The sequence below is a fragment of the Mustela erminea genome, chromosome 17 (assembly GCF_009829155.1).
Source record: "Mustela erminea isolate mMusErm1 chromosome 17, mMusErm1.Pri, whole genome shotgun sequence".
NCBI classification, from domain to species: domain Eukaryota; kingdom Metazoa; phylum Chordata; class Mammalia; order Carnivora; family Mustelidae; genus Mustela; species Mustela erminea.
Window position 1 is genome coordinate 64,244,602 of NC_045630.1, and position 23,255 is coordinate 64,267,856.

Genomic DNA, 23,255 nt, shown 5'->3' on the forward strand with positions numbered 1-23,255 from the left:
GCCTTTGCTCATCCATGGCTGGGAGCCTCAGCCAGGGACAGGCTGTCCTCCCCCATTATGCTCAGTTGCTTTCTCTTCCCATTTTGGGAAAGGAACATCTCCCATCGCTCTTGCCATTCAACCTGCGGAAGTCCTACCTTTCCAACTGCTCCGTTACTCATCCAGCCTCTGTGCACTTCTCTAGCACCTGCTCTAAGTTTAGCACAATCAGAGGCCGCTTCAGCAGGCCATGGGCATCCACCACAGCAAAAAGCAGTGGGGCGCTCTCTGAAAGGAACACCAGCAGCAGAGGAGCTAAAACATGGATTTATGGTGCTATACGGGGCTGCAGCCCAGGCAGCTCGGCGTCCGCCCTTCATCCGCCGCCGTCCACATCGCGGAGGATACTGCGGCTCTAACTGCTCTCACATACGTCTGTGAATCACACTAGGGTCATTTACAGGCTGACTTGTGTGGTCACTTCATCACCCCACCCTTCTCACTTCCTGAATCTTGCAAAACTCTCTGAGTCCTGCAGAACCGCCTCATCTCGCGCCTACCGGCCAGCGGAACAGCAGCTCCCCCAGGCTCCCTGAGGCCCCTTCCTCCAGTTCCCTCCTTGGAGCCGGCCCTGAACTTGGGGATGGATTACAGGGCTCCCAGCAGGCTCGCCGTGGATCTGCCCTATTACCACGGCCCTCTGTCCAAGAAAGACTGTGAGACCCTGCTGCTGCAGGACAGGGTGGACGGCAACTTCCTGATAAGGGACAGCGAGTCCGTGCCGGGAGTCCTGTGCCTCTGTGTCTCGTGAGTAGTCTCAACTTCCACACATTCCGAGCCTTACCCCGAGTGTGGTCCTGATAGCTGAACACAAAAGAAGTTGTCCTGCGCTCTGACCTTGCGGCCCCAATGAGCAGAATGAGATAAAGTGAGGCGCTGCTGGGCGAGCGTGCGAGGACCGGTCTGTCCCAGCTCGGCCACCTGCCCTTCTCTCCCTGGAGCAAAACCCCAGCAGGACCCTCTGCAGCAGGGCAGGACGGGGGGGCAGCAGGATAGCAACCAAGGGAAGGGCTTCAGGAAGCATGAAGATGAGGGGGAGAGAGAGAAGGCGCCTGCACAGGTCAGCTCAGTTGCTGTGGAAAAGGCTCGATGTCCTCCATGAAATTTGTATCTGAGAGATGAAGTGTTCGCGTATGTTCTGCCGGTTCTGCCTGTCACACTTACAGTATGATTTCATACTTGATGAAATACGGTGTGATTTCATACATATGATTTCAACACAAAATTGTGTTAGGTTCGTAAAGAGCTTCAAGGTGCATCATTTCCTTTTATCCTTCTTAAAGTCTATCGGTGCCGGCATAAGCATTTTCTAGATGAAGAAGCAGACCCGGATTTCTCCAACGACTTGCTTGTGTTAAAATGAATCTGGCATTTCCAAAGAGTTCTGTATGAAGTTCAAGAACCCCTCTGCTAAAGGAGCTTGTTTAGTCCCATTTAGAAAATAGGGGTGTGGGGTGGGGAGGGGACCTGGGTGGCTCAGTTGGTTAAGTGACTGCCTTCAGCCCAGGTCATGATCCCAGGGTTCTGGGATCAAGCCCTGCATTGGGCTCTCTGCTCAGCAGGGGCCTGCTTCCTCCTCTCTCTCTGCCTGCCTCTCTGCCTACTTGTGATCTCTCTCTCTCTCTGTGTCAAATAAATAAATAAATAATCTTTTAAAAATAATTTTTCTATTTTTAATTTTTATTTTTAATTTTTATTTTTAAAATTTTTTAAATTTAAAAAGAAAGAAAACAATCTTGAACAGGTATCAGTGGGAACCTACTATCTTTAAATGCTCTGTTTGGAGAGATCACCAAAATTTTTCTTTCTGCCTGCTAAGGGAATTAAAACCGAAGTATGTCTGCAAATATGCTTTAGTGCTTCTGAGAGTGTGGACAAAAGGGACTGTTGTGACTAACAGAATAGGCAGAGAGATCCCTTTCCTTTGTTGTAGGATACCAGGGATGCAGGTAAAAGGAAGGTGGTCTGAAGGGGTTAGTAGTTGGAACTTTCACGTTACCAGGGATGATAAAGGTGTTTTCATGTATTTTTTAGCCGTTGGTAATTCGTCTTTTGAGAGTCGCGCAATCACATTCTTTACCCATTTTTAGCTGGAGCTGCTTATCTTCTTTCTCTGTTGGCTTCCCTCCGTTCCTACGCATGAAGGTAAATCACTTATTTTTTCTCCAATAAGGACATAGGCACAAAAGAAAACTATAGACCAATTTCAATTTCAATTAATATCCATTTTCAAGAAGTTACTAACAAAACAGAAGCCAGTAACACATCAGAGGAGAAAATACACCATGTTCAAGTTCAGTCCATTCCAAGAAGTCAAGGATGGTTCCACGTTAGGTAAATTAATAGTTTAATTAGGTATTAATAGGTCAAAGTTGACAAACTGAATAACTCACTCAAATTTGCTTAAAAGGTGTTAGATAAAGTTCAACATCCATCTTTCAATTAAATACACACACATCTACATGCACACATGCACTTACACACTTTTAGTCATACAAAGCTAGATAGATACTTTCTTAACCAAAAGCCGGGTAGAGCATAAGGGAATCGCTGCTAAAATCATAAATGAGCCAATGATACTCATTACTACTAGGGAGCATTTTCCATGAGAGATGAGCAAGTGTAATTAGCCAGAGGAAATAAAAGTAAAAATAGTAGAGGAAAAGGCAAAATTATTCTTTGCAGTTGACATGATTTTATGTCTGTGAAATCTAAGATTTAATTGAAAAGAAAAACTTAAAAAGTAAATTTAAGAACATTCAGTTAACAGTTTCTGCTTATAAAATTCAAATTTAGATCAATATCTTTTTCATTTAAAAAAAAAACAGTAACCAGGGGCACCTGGGTGGCTCAGTGGGTTAAGCCTCTGCTTTCGGCCCAGGTCATGATCCCAGGTCCTGGGATCGAGCCCCACATCGGGTTCTCTGCTGAGTAGGAGCCTGCCTCCCCCTCTCTCCCTCTGCCTGCCTCTCTGCCTGCTTGTGATCTCTGTCTGTCAAATAAATAAATAAAATCTTAAAAAAAAAAAAAAACAGTAACCAGTGAGAAAACATAATAAAATTTGTCATTGACATTAGCAAAAAATAATAATAATATTCAGGAATAAAGGACTATGAAATGTGTAAGGTTTGTAGGAAGAAAACTTCAGTACTTACTGGGGAACTCACTAGAAGATGTATAGGAAATTAGGGACTCAATTTGGAAGCATATAAGTTTGCCACAATTAATCTATAAATTCAGTACGTTTCCAGTAAAAAAGATTAACAGAATTTTTAAAGTTTTCATCAAGGATTATAAAGTTTATTCAGGTGGGACATGGAACACAAGGAACCTGCTAGAATAGCCAAAAATATTTTTTATTTTTAGATTATTTATTTATTTATTTGACAGACAGAGATCACAAGTAGGCAGAGAGGCAGGCAGAGAGAGAGGGGGAAGCAGGCTCCCCGCCAAGCAGAGAGCCTGACATGGGGCTCGATCCCAGGACCCTGGGATCACGACCTGAGCCGAAGGCAGAGGCTTTAACCCACTGAGCTCCCCAGGTTCCCCAAAATATTTTTTATTTTTAAAAGGAACTAAGGGTGCCTAATTGACTCAATCAGTGGAACATGTGACTATTGATCTTGGGGTTTGTAGGTTGGAGCCCCGCCTGACATGTGGAGATTATGTAAAAATAAAATCTTAGGAGCGCCTGGGTGGCTCAGCTGGTGAAGCGGCTGCCTTTGGCTCAGCTCATGATCTCAGGGTCCTGGGATCAAGTCCTGTATCTGGCTCCCTGCTCAGTGGGGAATCTGCTTCTCTTTCTTTCTCTGCTATTTCTCCTGCTTGTGCTGTCTTTGTCAAATAAATAAATAAAATCTTAAAAAAAAAAAAAACTTTGAGACAAAAAGGAGTTTGGTGCTGACAGATCAGTGGAATAGAATACAGAGTCTGATAGAAATAAGGCCAATACATTGGAATTTAGCATATGATTTAAAAGCATGTTTCTCATCAATGATGTTGAACAACCATGAATGGTGTTGGGTGTTTGACTGGTCATTTCGGAAAGAAAAAAAAAAATACACCTGAATGCCTTTCTTCTTGAAGTAAATTAATTTGAAGTGGTTCTAATGCATAAGTTATTTTTTTAAAAAACATGAAACCATGCGTACTAAGAAGAAATGATGAACTTTTGAAATATATGCCTGGGGTTGAGAAGGGACTTTCTAGGCAGGAGGTAAAGCCCAGAAGCCAAAAAAGAAAAATCTGATGAATCTGACCACTATTAAAAAAAAAAAAAAAAAAAAAAAAAAAAACAACTGTGATAAAAACAACTTAAGAGACTATCAACAAACTGACAAGACAAGTGAACCTCGTAAACAGATCCGTGTTTTTTTTTTAAAGTCAAAACAAAACTAGGGAAAGGACAAGAGAAGGAGGTTCTTGGAAAGAGAAAGTGAAAAAGAAAGAAAGAAAAATGCTAGATCTCCCTTGTAACTAGAGAAATAGAAACTGGAAGAATAATTAGATACTCTTTTCAAATGTTCAATAAGCAAGAATTAAAACTATGGAAATATTCAGACAAAGTTAGGGTGCCAGGAAGCAGACACCATCGCACAGGCACACACAGTCTCTTCAAATGGCAATGTGACCCAAATATAAAATTCATGGATGTAACCTTCGACCCCAAATTCACGTATTAGTGAATAAATAAACCTACCGTGGCTGGCTGAGTCGGTAGAGCATGCGACTCTTGATCCTGGAATTGTGAATGTGAGCCCCTGTTGCGCGTAGAGATTAGTTTTTCTTTTTTGAAAGATTTTATTTATTTATTTGACAGAGAGAGAGAGAGAGAGAGAGAGACTAAGCATAAGCAGGGGGAGCAGCAGAGGGAGAGGGAGAAGCAGACACCCCGCTGAGCAGGGAGTCCAACATGGGGCTTGATCCTAGGACTCTGGGATCAGAGTCCTGAGCTGAAGGCAGACACTTAACTGACTAGCCATCCAGGCACTCCAAGTCTAGAGATTACTTTAAAAGATTTTTTAAAAAACATTTATCTTATATGACCTTATAATAGCCCACTTTATCTTACTTATGACAGCATGAGAATGTGCAAATTGATTAATAAGATTGGGTAAATCCATATATGGTATGAAAAAAACTCTAATGTCTATGGTAAGAAAAGGGCAAGATGTAAAACGTGATCCCATTTGTGTAAAAAAAAAAAAAAGTATGCCTGGATCCTTGCATATTCTTTTTTTTTTTTTAAGATTTTTAATTATTTATTTGACAGAGAGAGATCACAAGTAGGCAGAGAGAGAGAGAGAGGAGAAAGCAGGCTCCCTGCTGAGCAGAGAGCCCGATGTGGGACTTGATCCCAGGACCCTGAGATCATGACCTGAGCTGAAGGCAGCGGCTTAACCCACTGAGCCACCCAGGTGCCCGATCCTTGCATATTCTTAACACAATTTCTAGGAGGTATGTAAGAGACTTGCAACAGTGGTTACAGCTAGGAAATTGAGAAAGAGTGACTTGGGGGAGAAGTGGCGCAGGTATTCATTTGATAACTTTACACTGTTTAAATGTTTTTTTTGTGCATTTATGACTTTTGTAATGAAAAAAAAAGTGTACAAAAAAGTAGTGAATCCCTGCTAATCTCTTCAAACGCTGTGCTAGGAGCCAGGGGGAATTTCAATAGGGAACCTGCATTTTTTTTTTTCCCCAAGGAGATCCAAAGCATGTAAATCAATTTAAAAAGAGTAAAATATAAATTTAGGAAGAGACAGTTTTATACAAATTGGAGAGAAAATATGAGCAAGAGAGTCTTCTTAGGAGATGGTATTTGAGCTGGGACCTGGAAGTGTGGTAAGATTTGAGCACATGGAAATGGGATAGAAGGCATGTCAGGGAGGGAAAGGAGCAGGAACAGAGGTCTAGAGGCAGGACGTTTGAAAGCACGCATGAATCATACAGGGTTCCCAAAAGGTAGCTTGGAAACCAGCTTTTGGAAAAGTAGGTTTGGACTAATATTATCGGGTCTGAGAAGAATGGGTCCATAGACAGCGGGGAGATGTAGCTGCTTCCCAAGCAGGCATTTGACAAGACTAGAACCCTCCAAAGTCCCAATGGGAGATTTAAGGACGCAATCTGATGTATGGAGGATGCACCAAAGGGGACAGATGGCTGTCGTTGTGTCTCCCAGTGGGAGATGGTGAGGAATTAGCAATGGCGAGGCAAGCAGCCGGAATGGGAAAAGAAGTTGCAAGAGATATCATAAAGACAGGAGACCCTGATCTAGACCTCAGGGTGGGTAGTCTCTACTGGAATTCTCTTTTCAACTATTTTGTGGAGTATCAGCCCAGCTTATGTGTTCTTCTAAAGCGCAAGTCACCAAGGAAGGTGAAAAATAGTTAAAAAATCAAATGAAGAGGGAGGAATACATATTTGGGGGCCATCTGCCCATAACCAGGCCTCGCCCTCTTCCCTGCCCATGTCCCTGAAAGGCAGACACGTTTCAGGTCCGCCAGGCTTAAGGCTCAGGTCAAATGGCTCCCATCAAAATGGACCTTAGCACGATCCTTGTGAAATGATCACACAGCTCGGTACAGACTTAGTTGTTCCACTAATTAAACAACGAATTGAACTAGATTCTAGTGGTTCAACAAATATTGAAAGTTTCTTATATGCCAGGCACTATGCTAGGCACTTGATTGGTGCCTTCAACATAGCTCAAAGCCTAGTTGGGAAAATAAAGAAATTAATGGGGAAAAAAAGATACCATAGAGCACATGCAGATGACTTCACTCGCGTCGGGGCGTACAGGGACTGAGAGCAGGGAGGACTCACTCGGTGAGCTGCGGAGAGCCTGGACAGAACTGGGACCTGGAGATGAATAATAGTACCTGTAGGTATTCACTTAGTGAGCATTCACCAAGCACCTCTTGTGCTGCAGACACGGTTCCAGGCACTGGTGAAATAGTGATAAATGCGACAGGCATCGGGCTTGCCCTCATGCACATGCATTTCAGCAAGAGGAAACAAGATGATGAAAACCAAATAGGGTCATGATACAGGGAAGGACAGAGAGGCTCTTGCAAGGTGGGTACAGGAAAGGTCACACAGAGCAATCCATACTTCGATGCACAACCTTATGTGAGCAAAGGCAAAGTGGTGTGCAACACCAGACGTAGCCTACTTTTCTGAATCTGTGCATTCAGAGCCACCATGAAGGTGCGTTCCTCTGAGCCAAACTCTGGTCAGCAGGTCGCATTCCTTATCTCATTGACTCTTTGCAAAGCCGTTTCTAATAGGTGACATTATCCCTATTTTGTGGGGAAAGAAACAGGAGCTTCTTATTAAACAATTGTCCAAGCCTAACTTGGCAGTATGTCATTATGACCCCTCTTACCGATGTCCCCAGGGCCGCTGGAATATGTTCAAGGTTGTGACCCTGGAACTGTGTTATGACGCACCCAAGCAGAGGACTTGAGGGCTTGGCAGCAGACCCTGATCTGTGGGGTCCTGCCACTCTGCTTCCAGAACCTGGGCGGCCCCGTCTTCTTCGCTGCGTTCAGATGGCAACATCCCAACGCCCGTGCTTTCCCAGACCTAAACAAAAACATTAGGGGGAAGTTTAGAAATAAAGTCATGCGTAGAGTTGGCCCAGCAGCAGATAGTATTGAACAGAAAGCTCTGTGGTAAATGTGGACAGGAAATGTGACTTGATCGCAGAGCCTGATAGAAAACACCAACGTGCCAAACCACTCTCTCTGCAGTGTGACTTGGTGAGTGTGAAGCTGAAACTGGGGCTGCCTCTAGAATCAGTAGAGTCAAAACGGAGTAGATGTGGGGAGATTCGAGGGCCAGAGCTGTGGGCCTGAGGGCCAGGGGGACTTTCTGTAGCCAGCAGCAGGCCGCAGGTGGGGGGGGGGGCCGCAGGTCCTCCCTCCCTCGGGAGGACACAGCAACAGGAAGGCGGAGTGGGAGATCCCTGCGGAGGGGGGTCTCTCAGATTCTGAGATCTTTGGAAAGACTCTAGAGCTCATGGAGAAAAAGATGTTTCAAACGTTTTTATTATTTTAGAAAAATCCGTGGTAGGGAAAGGTCCAAAAAAGAGCCACCAAAAGAAAGCAGAAATGTTCTCGGTTTCACCACATGAAAACGACCATTTCTAATATTTCAGTATACGCACCTCCAGACTGTTGTCTTCGCCCCTGATTTATTACATGCGACGGTTTGCGAAATTTTTTTGTCAGTGCATTGTTGGTATCGTCAAAGAAAGCCAATACACATCATCTTTTTGTGATCGCTCACTATTTTATTGCTGGGATCTGTCATAACTGGTACATAACCATACATTTAGGTTATTTGCACTTCAGTCCGATGGACCCAATGGAACTTGAGATAGTTAACATTTTTGTGCATACATCTTTGCAAGTTTGCCCAATTCTCTCCTTAGGATAAAATCCTAGATTTTTTTTTTTTAAAGATTTTATTTTATTTAGTTGTCAGAGAGAGAGAGAGAATGAGAGTGAGCACAGGCAGACAGAGTGGCAGGCAGGGTCAGAGAGAGAAGCAGGCTCCCTGCCGAGCAAGGAGCCCGATGTAGGACTCGATTGCAGGACGCTGGGATCATGACCTGAGCCGAAGGCAGCTGCTTAACCAACTGAGCCACCCAGGCATCCCAAAATCCTAGAATTTTTAACATTTTAACACACCTTCACCAATTAGCGGCATAAAAGGTTGTGCCAAGGCACAGTTCAATCAAAACGAGCGAGAAGGCCGGAAGTCAAAAGTCTTAAAACACTTTTTATTGATGCGTGTTTCACACTTGCGTCAGGGCCCAGAGAAATACAGACTACCTAGTTGTCATCATAGGGCCGACAGTTGCATTTCCTTCAACTGACCTTTTAAAGTCTGGCTTAAAGACTTTAAAAGATTTCACCTTTTAAAGTCTGGTTTAAAGACTTTAAAAGACTTCACTTCTTGAATGTGAAGAAGTTTCCCTGCCTCACTGGTGACAACGTGAGGTCGTCTGCTAGTTGTGGACTCGTCATGAATGGAGGACACCGAGACCCCTGAACAGAGCCTTGCATGGTGGCCTTTTGTAAGGCTAAGCCCCACTGGAAAGAGTAAAGCAATTCAAAGGCAGGCAGAAGCTCAGAAAAGCTGCATTCTGGCCTTTTCTTTCTTTTTAAAATATTTTATTTATTTATTATTTATTTATTTATTTATTTGAGATTGAGAGAGAGAGAGCACAAGCAAGGGGAGGGGCAGAGGAAGAGGGAGAAGCAGGATCCCCGCTGAGTGGGGAGCCCAATTCAGGACTCGATCCCAGACCTTGGGATCGTGACCTGAGCCAAAGGCAGACGCTTAAGTGACAGAGCCACCCCGGCGCCCCTATTCTGATCTTCTCCAGCTGAAAATTTCCATCTCAACTAAAAGGTTATGCCAAAGATTTTTAAATGGGCTTTATAAGCCCTGTGTATTTCTCACGTTTAAATGACGTTGAAGATTTCCACGGGATAGCCAAGAAAGCAGGTATCTCAATACACCAAGTATTATAAACCTTAGAAATAATTGAGTGCCCGTCTGGACCTCTTTCCTGTTGTCCTGCCCAGAGCCGTCCTCACCGTGGGTCACTCTCCCGCTGGAGGTCAAGCCACGGCATATTTACTAAGGCCTCAACAGCAAATAGAGGAATTATTTGTTTTCTCCCTAACGTCAAGATGAACCGTGAAAACAGTGAGAATCATGTATGTAAAATGGACTTAAATTTGGTTTCTATATTAGAGCAAATATAAATTCTATTCATATACCTTTTTATGCCATGGTCTTTATAGCTTTATTGAGGAATCATCGATATAAAATAAAAGTGTACAATTTGATGAATTTTAACATTTGCCTGCACTCATGAAACCACCACCATAGCCCAAATAATGAACATTTCCATCACCTCCCAAAACACCCTAGTGCCCCTTTGTGAACTTCCCTCCCACACCACCTGCCAAGGCCCCAACACAGCATCATCTACTTTCTGGCCCTATAGATTCCTACATATTTTCCAGAATTTGTAACGTAAACCAAATCATAAAGTAGTAGCCCTTTTAGTCCGAACCCAGAGTAATTACTTTGAGATTCATCCGTATAGTTACACGCGCCAGAGTTCACGCCTCTCGTTGGTATCCATTCCAGGGAGACATCACAAGCTGTTTACTCAACCAGAACGAGCACAGCTGAAGTTGGTATGAATTATCTGCACCCGATCTTGCGGGCATACGGTTCCATTTCACTCTGATGTGGAAGTTAGGAAACAAAACAAACGAACAAAGGGAAGGAAGAGACACACCAAGAAACAGGCTCTTCACTCGAGAGAACGCACTGCTGGTCACCAGAGGGGAGATGGGGGGGTGGGGGGGACAGTCCCCAGGTGATGCGGATGAAGGGGCGCTCTTGTGATGACCACCCGGTGACACACGGGTGACACACGGTGACAACACAGAAGTGTTGACTCACTGTACGGTACGCCTGGAACTAAGATAACACTGTCAGCTACGCTAGAATTACAGTGAGGCCTTTTCAACTATTTGTTTTTTGTGTTTATGTTTGGATAAAGACCCTTTCAGAGCGGCCTGTGGGCATGGAGAATCTTAGAGACGTAACCACTGACATTACGAATGGCTCAAGTGGCAAACTCTGCTCTCAGTAAAAAGACACCAACTTCTATAATGATCCAGAAGTTTCAAAACAGATTTTTTTTCCCAAGTGGCAGGACAAGGGATGAGGTTGCTTGAAGGTAAACAAATCAGAGGAAAGTATTCAGTGAGCTTAAACTCTGCATCCTTAGCCTTCCCCAAACCTTATCAACAAACAATGCTTCTCCAGCGCATGGAAAGCCCTCAGAACTCAGTGAGGACCACTGGTTCACTTTCCCTCCCTGCCTCCCCCCCCCCCCCCCCCCGTCATCCCTACCTCTCTCCTTCCCTTCTTTCACATCAAAATTATACTAAAAAGACCCATTTTACTTTGAATTTTTCACTGTCAGTGAAAATGTAATAAGGTTTGGAGCCTGTGGAGTGGTTGGTTTTTGTATGTCCGTTAATTAATTTTATTTATTAATTTGAGGGAAAGAGAGGTGGGGAAGGAGCAGTGGGAGACGGAGAGAGGGCGGAATCTTAAGCCGCTTCTGCGCTGAGCTCAGAGCCTGCCATGGGGCTCCAGTCCCAGACTCTGAGATCACTACCTGAGCTGAAAGCCAGAGCCAGATGCTGAGCTGACTGAGCCCCCCAGGTACCCCAAAGAATCTAATCTAATGATAGCTTATATTAGAAAATATCTATTTATCTTATGTATTTTCATTAATGTATACTTTTACTTAATACTTTATATTTATAATTTTCTAGATTGTAAAGCTGTTTTAAGCTATTAAATCTTTAGTTTCTGTGATCTTTGCTTTTTTAATAAAGAATATAATTTTGGCACTGCCACTTTTGTGCCAATATTACCAGTCTCAAAAACTGCACATTTGGGCTTACAGGTTGTATGCATTTCAGCTTTCGTAAACTTTGCCAAATTGTTCCCCAAGACATTAGTATCTAATTACGTCCCCCTTAGTTGTGCATAGAACCTTCGATAGCTTCACATCACGGCCAATATCTTCCATGAGTAAACTCTCATGTCTTTGCCAATCTGGTATGAAATGATATCTAATTGTGGTTTAATTTGTATTTCCCTGATTGATAGAGAAGGAAGACCTCTCTTCATGTGTTCATTGGACATTTCATCACCCTTTTTTAAAAGGTACATTAATGTTCTTCTCATACAGTAGCGTTGTGGTGATTTCTCCCCATCTGTGGACTTTCTCACTCTGTTAATAATACATTTTGATAATTGGAAGCTTTAATTTTAACAGACTGAGTTTATTAATCTTTTCTTAGGGCTCGTACTTTTGGTGATGTAAGAGCTCCTTCCTTAATTCAAGGTCATGAAGTTGTTCGCTTACACTTCCTTCTCCTGAGCTCACTGTTTTGTTTTCAACCAGAATGTGAAATAGGGATCCAATTTTATTTATTTCCACATTAAGACATTACCATCCCCATTTAACAAATAAATAGTCCATCCCTCCTCACTGATCTGCTGTGTCAGCTGTGTCATATACCAAGTTTTCAGTCAGGTATGGGTCTGTTTCTGGGCTCTCTGTGTTATCCCATTAATATCTTTTCTGCCCTGGAACTCTTCTCACTGTCTTAATTATAGCTTTATAAGATTTGAGACCCGTTGATACAGAAACACCGCCTGCCATCTGCCACACACACAGACACACAGACAGACAGACACACACACCATTCTTATTTTTCTTATTTGAAATTGACCAGATTTGGGGTGCCTGTCTGGCTCAGTTGGAAGACTATACAACTCTTGATCTCAGGGTTATGAGTTTGAGTCCTATGTTGGGCGTAGAGATCACTTACAGGTAATCTCTTAAAGAAAACTTAAAAAAAAAAATCAAGCATATTTTTGTGCAAGGGAGGGACGTGACTTGACTCACGTTTTTGGGGGCACACAACTTAAAGGCATTTATTAAACATTAGATGAAATAAGAATCAATGACAAAATACTTTATGCTAAAATCAAAGGCATATGGATTGCAAGTAGATTACAAATATTTATGCTATTTATCTGTATGGGGACGTCTTTTGAACAAGTGGGAAAAGTTAATAAAGCTCTATAAGTCAAAAAACAACTGATTCGTATGTTTGAGTAAGGGCCACCCTGGCTGTTGGATAAAGAAAAATAATTAATGACACCAGAGAGAGAGAGGAAGAAATTGCCAGAACTAAGTCCTTGAGCAGATGACGATGGGCAGCCTTCAGTGGAAGAGGGATTAGCTCCAGAGAGTGGCATGCAATGCTTGTGCGTGGTTGTGAGGGCTGAGGATCTGAGCGCCCAGGACAAAAGCTGTGGCAGCTCAGAGTCTGGGAATGCTCTTCTGATTGCTTGAATCTCTGGGAAGTCATCGGTGAAGTGAGGTATTCCGGGTTTCTGAAGAAAGGGGGCCGTGTACACTCACGGCTGAGGGAGCGGAGATGTCAGTGATTGCCTGGAGGCCTGGGGCGATTCGAACTGAAAGTGAGACCGGTCAGCACGCCAACAGAACGAGGACAGGCGAGCGAGAACAGTGGAAGGTGGTCAGGCCAGAGGACCAGAGGCTCTGGGGTCGAGGGACGGATGGGGTCAGTGAAGGGAGGAAAGGACCTGGGAGTGGGGGCCAGAGAGTGGGATGTGTGACATTCACAGCAGGAAAAGGTTGCAGGTACGGGCAACCACAAGCTCAAAGTTATAAGCAGGGCTGCGTTCAGGACGTACAACCCATGCCGTTGCCCAGAGCCAGCATTCACAGGGCTTCAATACTCTGCTATCACCATCTGGAAATTTCTAAACATTATGGGGGTGTGGGGGTTGTTTTGTTTTTTAAGTACATCCTTTTTTTTTTAGATTTTATCTATTTGAGAAAGTGAGCAAGCATGGGGGGAGGGGCAGAGGGAGAAGCAGAGCTGAGCTGATTTCTTGCTGAGCCGGGAGCCCACCATGGGGCTTGATCCCAGGACCCTGGGTTTATGACCCAAGCCAAAGGCAGATGCTTAACCGACTGGGCCACCCAGGTGCTCCCTAACCATTTGTTAGCAAGGGGCCTTCTCTTTTCATTTTGCCCTGGGCCCCACCGTCCTGGTTGTGAACACAGAGTGAGGGGTTGACGTAGGTACAGGATGAGCCCACTGGAGGAGAAAGTTCGAGGACCTGAGGACCTGCAGAGCTGAAGGGTGGTGTACGTACGGACTGCAGTTGCCAGAGATGGAGGCAGGAGTAGCTCTGAAGACAGTGACTGTGAGCTAAGAGCTGGAGCCTAGAGAAACGAGTGGCAACAAGCCAGGGCAGGAGACGCCGCAGCAGAGAGGGGTGGTAGGCAACATCACCTAATTCCGTGGAAAGTACTGGGTTTGGAGGCAGGAGGACAACAGCCCAGAAAAGCCCCAACAACAAGAAAACTGGCCTCCCCTCCAGGCCCTGCAGGGAGGGGGCTTCGGGAGAAAGAAGCAGCCTTGTAGATGGGACAGGGGAGGCTGTATCTTGGCGCAGAGCCAGTTGCTCTTAGAGCAAGAAGGTGACAGGGATGTTTAGAGAACATGACCTGCAAGACTGGACTTCCTCTAATGATGACAGCAGGGGCTGAGCGGCTGAGCGGAGCCCGGAGGTTCGAGGCACAGTGGAGGCAAGACTGCGAGCATTGGTCAGGGAGGGCCCCCTGTTACCCCTGGTGATGGGGTGAAGACCTAGGGTAAGCTGGGTCTTTTTATAAATGTTTAGTACAAATGCATGCTGAAAAACACCGTTTCTTTTACAAATTTTATAATTTTAAATAATAACTGTAACAAGGGAAATTAAAAATAAATTTCTATGTTTACCCAATGCCACTATAGCCCTATGAAGTAGATACTCATCTCACTGCTATATAATCTCTGATTGAATTTTCTTTTCCCCTAAACATTCCAAAATAAAGACATGTAGGTATCACAAGTTCAATAAATCCATTTCTTTGTCAAGCACTGTTGCAACGTGGCTTGTTTTTTTTTTTTTTTTTTAATTTCATTTTAAATGCTTTGCAAAGAAAAAGATCATATTTGGGGCACCTGGGCAGCTCAGTCAGTTAAGCATCTGCTTTCAACTTGGGTCATGATCCCCGGGTCCTAGGATCGAGCCCCACTTTAGGCTCCCTGCTCAGGGGCAAGCCTGCTTCTCCCTCTGCCTGCTGCACTCCCTGCTTGTGCTCTCTCTCTCTCTCTCTCTCTCTCTCTCAAATAAATAAATAAATAAAATGATATTTGAGCAATGTCTGTCTTTAGAACTTGAAGTAAATGGCTTTTGGACTGGTTAATAATAGAAGCTCCGTTGGTTTTAGTCTTCCATACTCCTCTGGTGCAGATTTTCTTAGTTGATAAGACAAGGATGTAACTAAAAATGAAGTCATTTAAGAATTAAACACATGATAGTTGGGTTTCAAAAAACTATGTGATCAGCCAAATGCAATGTGTGGACCTCGCTTGGATCTCTATTGGAATGATATCACTGTGGAAAGAAGTTTCTGAGGCCTCTTCCATGTGGATAAGGACTCATGTGAAATGTTTTGTTGTTTGCAATGTGACTTGGGGACACCCACTGGCTTATTCTGGCGTCGGGAACCCCCACAAAAAGGATGGGGGTTTGAAGTCAATTGTCAAAGCCTCCAGGCAACAAGTGATCAAATCTTCTGTACCTAAAAGCTCTAAGTTGTTTCTAAATTTCCAATTCAGACTAATGATTCTTTGGTATAGATGCAAGCCCTGGGGAGGGGGGTGCGTGGGGAGTCATGGGCGGATCATTAGGTAATCTGAGCCTCATGTTAGTGTCTTTTCTTTTTTTACACTTCAATATTTCTGGGGAATCAGAACATGTTAAACAGTTGACAGAGACATTGAATGCATGCATGTTCCTCCTGGGAAGCTATTGTTAAATTGATCCCTTACAACTAATGGCGTCTTGGAATTGGAGAAATATGGTAATGTATGTATGCTGTGTTGTGCTTTGGAACTTGCTAGATTGGGTCTATTATCTAGATTCTGGTTAGATTACTTAACCAGGGGTGCCAATGAAGAACAAGAACACAATATATCATTTCCTTGGGCAAAATTCGCAACATTCTCTGTTTTAATTAACACTAACCGGCTCCATCAAGTTCAAGGTCATGTCATTTAGTAAGCAATACAGGAATGGTTCAATGGTGTTTTTATGTTGTATCAACTTAGAGCTGAGTGAAAAAAACTAGAGAGAATACCAAGACCATGGAAATAGTAAATTCTCTCTCCAAACCCTCTTTGCTACAAGCCCAGACTTCCATCATCAGAATAAAGGTCCCCGTTTCCAAGTCTTTTTCTCTTTCAAATTCCCACAGATGAGAATGCCTGAAAATGATCAGTTGCTTTGGGGGACCCAAGAGTGCCAAAAGCATTGCACGGAAAATAGAGTTGTAGGTAGAGGTGACCTGGTTTTGCATATGAGAACATGACAATTCACACAGTCATCTTTCCACAGGTTTAAAAATTTTGTCTACACATATCGAATCTTCAAAGACGGACGTGGGTTTTACAATATACAGGTAAGAACATACGAGAACTCTTCTAACAGCAGTTATGAAAGATTGGGGGAGAACCTGAGATCATCTCTAGAACCTGAGACGTGGCCATGGAGAGGCATTGTAAAAAGGGAAGCAACATAGAGTTGAGTCAGATCTGTAGTAAACTTTGTCTTTCTCTGAGGGAAATGGGCAGAATTTTTGACTATTCAAGACTATTATGCAGATGTGTAGACCCTGGATTTCCCAGGGGTCAAATGCACCAACCTGGACTAAAGGAGAGGCCACTCCAGTGAGCGGATGACAGAGGGACCAGGGCAGGCTGGAACGGGAAGGTGAGGAGGAGTCTGAGCGCGGAGAAGACGAGCGAGCTCCACGGGCTATGAAAACGCATAGGGAAGCATCAGTCCATGGGCAGCCTTAGGGGTTTCTTTAATTTTTCTGGTTTATTGAGAATTAAGCAGAAAACACTTTCTGTTTTGAAATGATATCTCTGGCTTAGGAAGTAGAATATAATAAGATTACCTGAGTCTTTACTAACGGTGGATCCTGAAATAATATTTTTGAAACACTTGGAGATGAGGTTAACCAGACTTTTCACTGCCGGATTTCTCTGAATCTTCAATATACTAACGTTTGTTGTCAAATCGAAAAGAAATTAGAATATACCATGATCCCCAAACACAAAGAACGCACACACACACACATATAAGTATATCTACATGTCGGTGTGTGTGTAATTTTTCTTTTCTTACGAAAGACATTATTGAGGCAACTGACAAAATTTGAATAAGGTCTGTAGATTAGCATGTAGAACTACATCAAGATTAATTTCCTCATTTTAATCACTCTAGTGTGGATATGGAATGTTCTTGCTTTTTGGGAAATACTGACATCTTCAGGGTTAAAGACTTATCATGTCCACACTTAATCTCAAAATATTTTTTAAAAAGAATATGTCTATGCACCCCTATATTTGTACATGTATGCACGTGTACATTTAAAAAAAGAAAATGAAAAGCAAATATGTACAATATAAACGTTAACATTTGGAGTGTGAGGGGTGCCTGGGTGGCTCAGTCGGTTAAGTGTCTGCCTTCGGCTCAGGAGGTCATGATCTCAGAGTCCTGGGATCGAGCCTGCCCCTTCTCCTGCTTGTGCTCTCTCTGTCCAAAAAAAAAAAAAAAAAAAAAAAAAAAATTAATAAAATAAAAAAAATTTTTTAAAAATTGGGGGTGTGGGTGAAGGATATGTATAAAATTTTTTTAAGTATTTTTTCAACTTCAAGTCTGAAACTATTTCAACATAAAATGTTTTCTAAAAAGCAACGTATAAACTCTTTCTTTTGTCGTGCATGCTTTGGGAAATTGTGATGATTCCTTAATACACCGTTTTGTCTCTTGTTGGACAAAATGGAGAGGCATAGGAATCAGCTATCACTCGGACACGGGGCATTGCTTGGAGGGGTAGCAGTGCACTTGGAACCAGTCCTGAGGGTTGAAGTGATGACCTTATATGGAACCTCCCTGCAGCCGACTTCAGTGTCACCAGCGTGTCTGATGGAGGTTAACCACACCACCTGTCCGAGAACCTTCTGGCTTCCACCCCTCTCTACAGACTGACATGGAGCTGTATGAGAACCCCCGTGATCATTGAGAAAACCAGGCACGCAACTGACATCCGCTCCCAGAGGGCGGCCATCCACAGGACAGCTCTAAGAACTGTCCCAGACACACTTACCAAGGGTGGGGGCTCGCTCAGTACTGCAGACCCAGGTGGGTTCCCTTGATGAATCCAGTAGCTCCAGTCGGGGCCGGGCTCCAAAACAAAGGTTTCTGTGTATTTCTATTGGTGTGAACTCTTAAGCAGGAACTGCCCACTGCTGGTTTTCAGTCTGCAAGCCCAGAGGCAGCCCTGCTCTGAGGGCTCAGACCGCTGCTGGGAGAAGTGTCACGTTGCACACACAGAGGACGGTGACAAGCGATCTCCTCCTTGTATCTTGGCAGACTGTGGAAGGTGCTCCCCAGATGCTCTTTTCAAACCTAAAGGAATTGATTTCCACCTTTGAGAAACCAAATCAAGGGCTGGTGGTTCAACTTAGACATCCGATAAAGCAAGCCAGCTCCCGCCCGCGATGGAGAAGGTCACAGATACAGTTGGATAGTATTTACGGTAAAAACTCTGACATGGGGGTTGATAGTATTTATGGTGAAAACTCTGGCATGGGGTCAGTTCCATTTCTTCCACTGGCCGACTTTGTAGAATTTATGCAGATATACACCATGTTCTGTTGTTTTATCTCTAAAAGCTTCACCCACCACGAAGCAATGTCGATCTTGTTGGGGAGCAGTGTCTTTGAGCCCGGCAGGTGGCCAAAGCACGCAGCATTCTGCTTGGCTAGTCAGGAGAGTGAGAGTGGTCCCCAGGGCATTCTGGGAGAGCTGACCTCAAGCTCATCCTGTGACCCTGAGTGACCCACAGGCTTGGGAACAGATGGACAAGCCGGCAAATTTTTCCAACGAGAACATTGCTTCGCTGCCCTCCCCAAGGCTCATACGGTTACGTTTTGCTCAATATTTGCTGAGCATTCATTTATTTAGTATTAGGGGACAAATTATTTCAGATATATCCCTAACGGAATTAAGCCATGGAGGAAAATGAGAGATGGCCAGTAAATCAGAGGGCAGAGAATCCACGCGGAGGCCCCTCAAACTGTATCACTAGCAGCCACAATTGCTTACCTGCACCCCTTACCTGCCCTCAGAAAACCATCTCTAGTATCTGTAGTTACAACGTGGTTTAAATCGAACACAGGTTTCCTAAGACATTTACGGTTTACTCGGGTTTTCCCATGGTGGCGTGAATGGTCTGATTCCAAAGCAAAGGGATTTCAGTTGTCCCTGGGGGTGGGGGGACACACTAGCTAGGGAGAAGGGCGAAGGGCAGAGTTCCAGGAAGCCTGCAATCACCCCACACTCTACTCCGTCTGCTTAAGTCACTCCACGGACCGTCAGCAAGCTTCTCACCTCCCAGCAAAACTGAGCGTGGGTTTTTAGTGATGGAAATAACAACCCCTCCTTTGCCGCTCAGCCTCCTGCCGCCCCCAAGGACTGCACCCCCACATACACACAAGGTCACTTCCTATAGATTTAGCTACAGGTGCAATCCCATGGCCATGTTCCACCAAAACTTACAGGAACAAAAGCACAGAGGGGGCAGCAACATCATGCGCCCCAGCCCTTAGGAACACCCGGATGAGCTGCCGAGGCTGGTGGGGGCAGTGCTCGTACCTGTCCAGCAATGATAAATGAGCCACGAATGCCAAGAGGAGAGTACTTTTAAGTTCTTTCCTAAGAACTGGGCGGGAGTCTTACCACCCTGGCTGCCCATGCTTGATTAGCCCTGGTAGGTAAAGGGGAGACATCCTCTCCTCAGCTCGCTGGCTTCTTCCCCTTCCCTTGGCGTCCTTAGAATAAGCTTCAGCTGTTCTCTCTCAGAGGGAGACACAGGTTTCCTGCAGGTGAGTGGGGGCAACTGCAGCGGATCTGGATGCCTAAACTTACCGAGAGACCCCCTATTTTGCCAGGAAAACTCCCTGCAATACATCTGCCCCTGAAGATGTCACTTTGATGTGGCAACGAGTCATCCTGTGCCGGGGGAAGAGGGCTTCTTTCCCTTGAGTGAGGTTGGTCCGTGTGACTCCTAGGTGGTGAACCTCATGGCTGGTCTTCTGCTTTTCCCCCCAGAGAACAGTAACAGCGACTATGTGGAGGTCTTGCCTTGAAGACAAGGAGACTGAGCAAAGCAATTAGAGAAGAGATGGGGTGACAGCTCTCATCGGCAACCCTACTTCTCCTGCAGGTGTAGATCTGGAAGACTGAGCTCTAGGGGACAATTCAGACTCTCCTGGTCTGGGTGACTGAGGACAGTCTGTCTACCAGCCTCAGAGAAATCGGTCCCCACGTCCCAGCCTCGTATGCATACACCATGAGCAGCTTTGAAACTCCTTCCCTCCCCTCACGCTTCTTGCTTGGAATAGGACAGCCTGAACCTATTCTCCTTAACTTATTAGAGATGACATGACATCATGGTTGACACCCTCCTGCAAACCAGGCACAAAAGAGAGTACAATTGGCCATGCATTAGGAGCCTGAGTCCCAGTCCTGTGGCTATGTGACTTTGAAGAAAACTCTAGCCCTGTCTGGGGTCTCCACTTCTTCATGTGGAAAACAAATTCATGTTCCTACCTCTCTGCAGAGCCTGGATGTGTTGGGTGGAGTGGAGGGGTCCTGGGGTCATGGAGGTGGACACGGGAAGGGTTAAGAGCTCTGAGTCCCAGCCTCCCAGACAGCCAACATGGTCTCTGCTCCTGCCTGTCCTGTCGGTCATGGAGGGGCACTGACCTCCCAACTGCCCTTCTCCCCTGCCATTCTAGCTCTTCTCCTTCTCCTAATCTTGATTTTCCTGCCAGACATGTGCACAGAGACACTTCCTCCCTGGTTTTGTCCAGTTTCATTTGTGCACCAACCACTGGAGCAGCATGGATATAATTCAGTACCGCAGTGATATCTGTGGGGATTTAAAAGATATTCTCCTTTGTGTGGTTCCTGTTCCCAACTAGTTTTAAGTGCCAACAAAACCCAGTGGGGACTCCCTTGTATTCCCCAGCATGGAAACTTGTGCTGTGTAGAGCTGTGCCCGTTTACAGGATTTTGACTGAAAACACAGTCCCAAAGGACTTGTTGAATTTGTTCTAAGTCCTTCGCATTTTTCTTCTAGTTAAAAATTTTAACGAAGAGCTGATTAATGTGGAATGTTCCAGATTCTATGCCCATTCTTTGACCCATCTTCAAACTATGGTGATTCATTTTACCCTACTGGACTTATCTACCAAAATTATTAAAGAGAGGAACTCTAGATTTCCAGACAACATGAACAGACATTGTGGTTGGCGTCCCAAAGTGGGAGCCATCTTGATTTCTTGGGCCACAGAAATCCATAGCTGCTACCAAGCAGGAAGAAGTGAAATGCAGCCACCATATTCAGAGAGCCCAAGGGAGGCAAATCCTTCTAGTTGTTTCAGTAAGGGAGACTGGAAGCAAGCTTGCTCCCCAGGGTTGGGTCCCCGGTCTTTGATTCCATATCCGTGGTACAAAGAAGCATGTTCAGTCTCCAGAGTCCACAGGAATCTTTGGGACAGGAAATATATTCAGTGCCAATGAAAATATATTTATTTCTTGGACAGATGACTGAATAAATCAATATATAAAATGTAGGCTCTCATTCTGGATAACAGAGATCTATATGAGCTTTAAATATTTCAAAATCCAGTAGAACAAGACTCTTAGTTCAAGACCTTTCAGTCATAACCCTGACAAAAGTGGTTTCCTTTTTCTGAGCTCCCATGATAGTGCCTTACGAGATGCCTGGTCCCCAGCGGGACTTCAGCACACTTCTCAGACGAACAAGGCACATGCAGTAGCTGAAGTTGATGTCATGTGGTAAATCACTGAGACTTTTTAGGAGACCCTGAACAGGTTGCAGGAAGAACAGCTGAAAAATCTGGGCACGTGGGACTGGAAGAGGGAAGACGTGACAAACCACAACAGCAGGTGCGTTGAGCATCTGGGGCGCTCTTCTGTGACAGAAGGTACGGTACCAGGCGGCAGAACTCACACCAGTGGCTGGGTGTTTAGGGGAGGGTGACGTTGGCCATGCATCAGAAGGAACTCTGAGCCCACGAGAGCCTTTTCCCATGAATAGCCTACCCTCTGTTGTAGTCTAGTGGAGGGTGATCTTTTCCAAGAATACGGGAGAGATGCAGAAATCAGACTGCCTGCCTGCTAAGTACCTTCCAATTTAGGGACCACTGGATCCTACCGCCATCTTTCCACAATTGCGGTGGGAATGTCTCCCCTGTCTTTCTTCTAGACTCAAGTATGGAGAATTGAGTTAGTCAGTTTCCTTAGTTTTTAACTCATTATCACCATCAATCCATACAAGACCTTTCTTCTGTTTTGTTTCATCTTTATTCACTTTGTCCCTAATTCTCATTCCAACGCTCACACCCTCCCCCATAGGAAGCAGCTCAATAGTGTTTGATATATGCCCTTGACATGTATGTATACCCTCGTAGAATGTACAGCATTGGTTGTAAATATGTATCTTCTATATTTACATGCACAATATTCTCTTGTTCCCATTGTGTTACTAGTTTTTTCACTCAATACCATGTTTGGCCCTCATCTATATTGTTGAGTGTAATCGAGTATCTTAAAGGATGCATGGTATAGTCCATAGTGTCCTTCCACCACAGCTCCAGTGTCCTTTCCTGATGAGATAAACACTGGGGTTGGTTCCAGAAACAATACTATGAGGAGCAAATGTGAATGAGTCTCCCTACAGAAATATAAGAGAATTTCTCTGAGCCATATGGTCATACAGTGTGTTCATGTTTAATTATGCCGTCACCAAACCCATCAAGTGCTTTTTGACTCTTGTTTAAGAAACCCTTCCCCACTCCAAGATCCTGAAGAAAAAAAAAAAAGTTTACATTTTCATTTACTGGCTTTTATACATTTACCCTCTGCAGTTAAGGTTTTAGTGCTGGCAAGGGCTTCTGTATTTTTTTCACGGACACATTCCCAGGAATGAGAAAAGCCCTTCACACATAGTGGTGTTCCATAAGTGCTTCTTGAATGAGGGTTGAATCCAGGGTCAACCTTTGTGTATGGTAAGAGGTATTTCCAACTTTGTATTTTTCCATACATATTAAAGTCGTTTTCCCACTTCACCCCTGCTTCATAAATAATTTCTCCCTCTGGTTTGTGGTTCCTCCTTTGTATCACAAGGGTTTGAATCCTTTGACTTTACAGCATCTTATTGTCTTGGAGGACAGGTGCCTTCTCTCATTTTTCAAACCGAGTTATTTGTGGGCCTTGCTTCCTCCATACACGTTTTAGTATAAATACATTACATTTGCTCAAAACATCTTGATGGGATTGAGTGAATTTGTAATCAGGGAAAACAACATTCTTGTGATGTTTTCCCACATAAACATGCTACGGCAGTT

General features: G+C 44.3%; 1 protein-coding gene across 1 annotated transcript; it reads left to right on the top strand.

Moving 5' to 3' along the window:
* Positions 1-504: 504 nt before the first annotated feature.
* On the top strand, positions 505-22,976 carry SH2D1B (SH2 domain containing 1B). The gene is made up of 4 exons (XM_032318519.1): positions 505-786; positions 16,144-16,207; positions 18,190-18,355; positions 19,930-22,976. Exons 1-4 carry the CDS (start codon positions 623-625, stop codon positions 19,965-19,967), a joined length of 432 nt encoding a protein of 143 aa, XP_032174410.1. The 5' UTR covers positions 505-622; the 3' UTR covers positions 19,968-22,976.
* Positions 22,977-23,255: the final 279 nt, after the last annotated feature.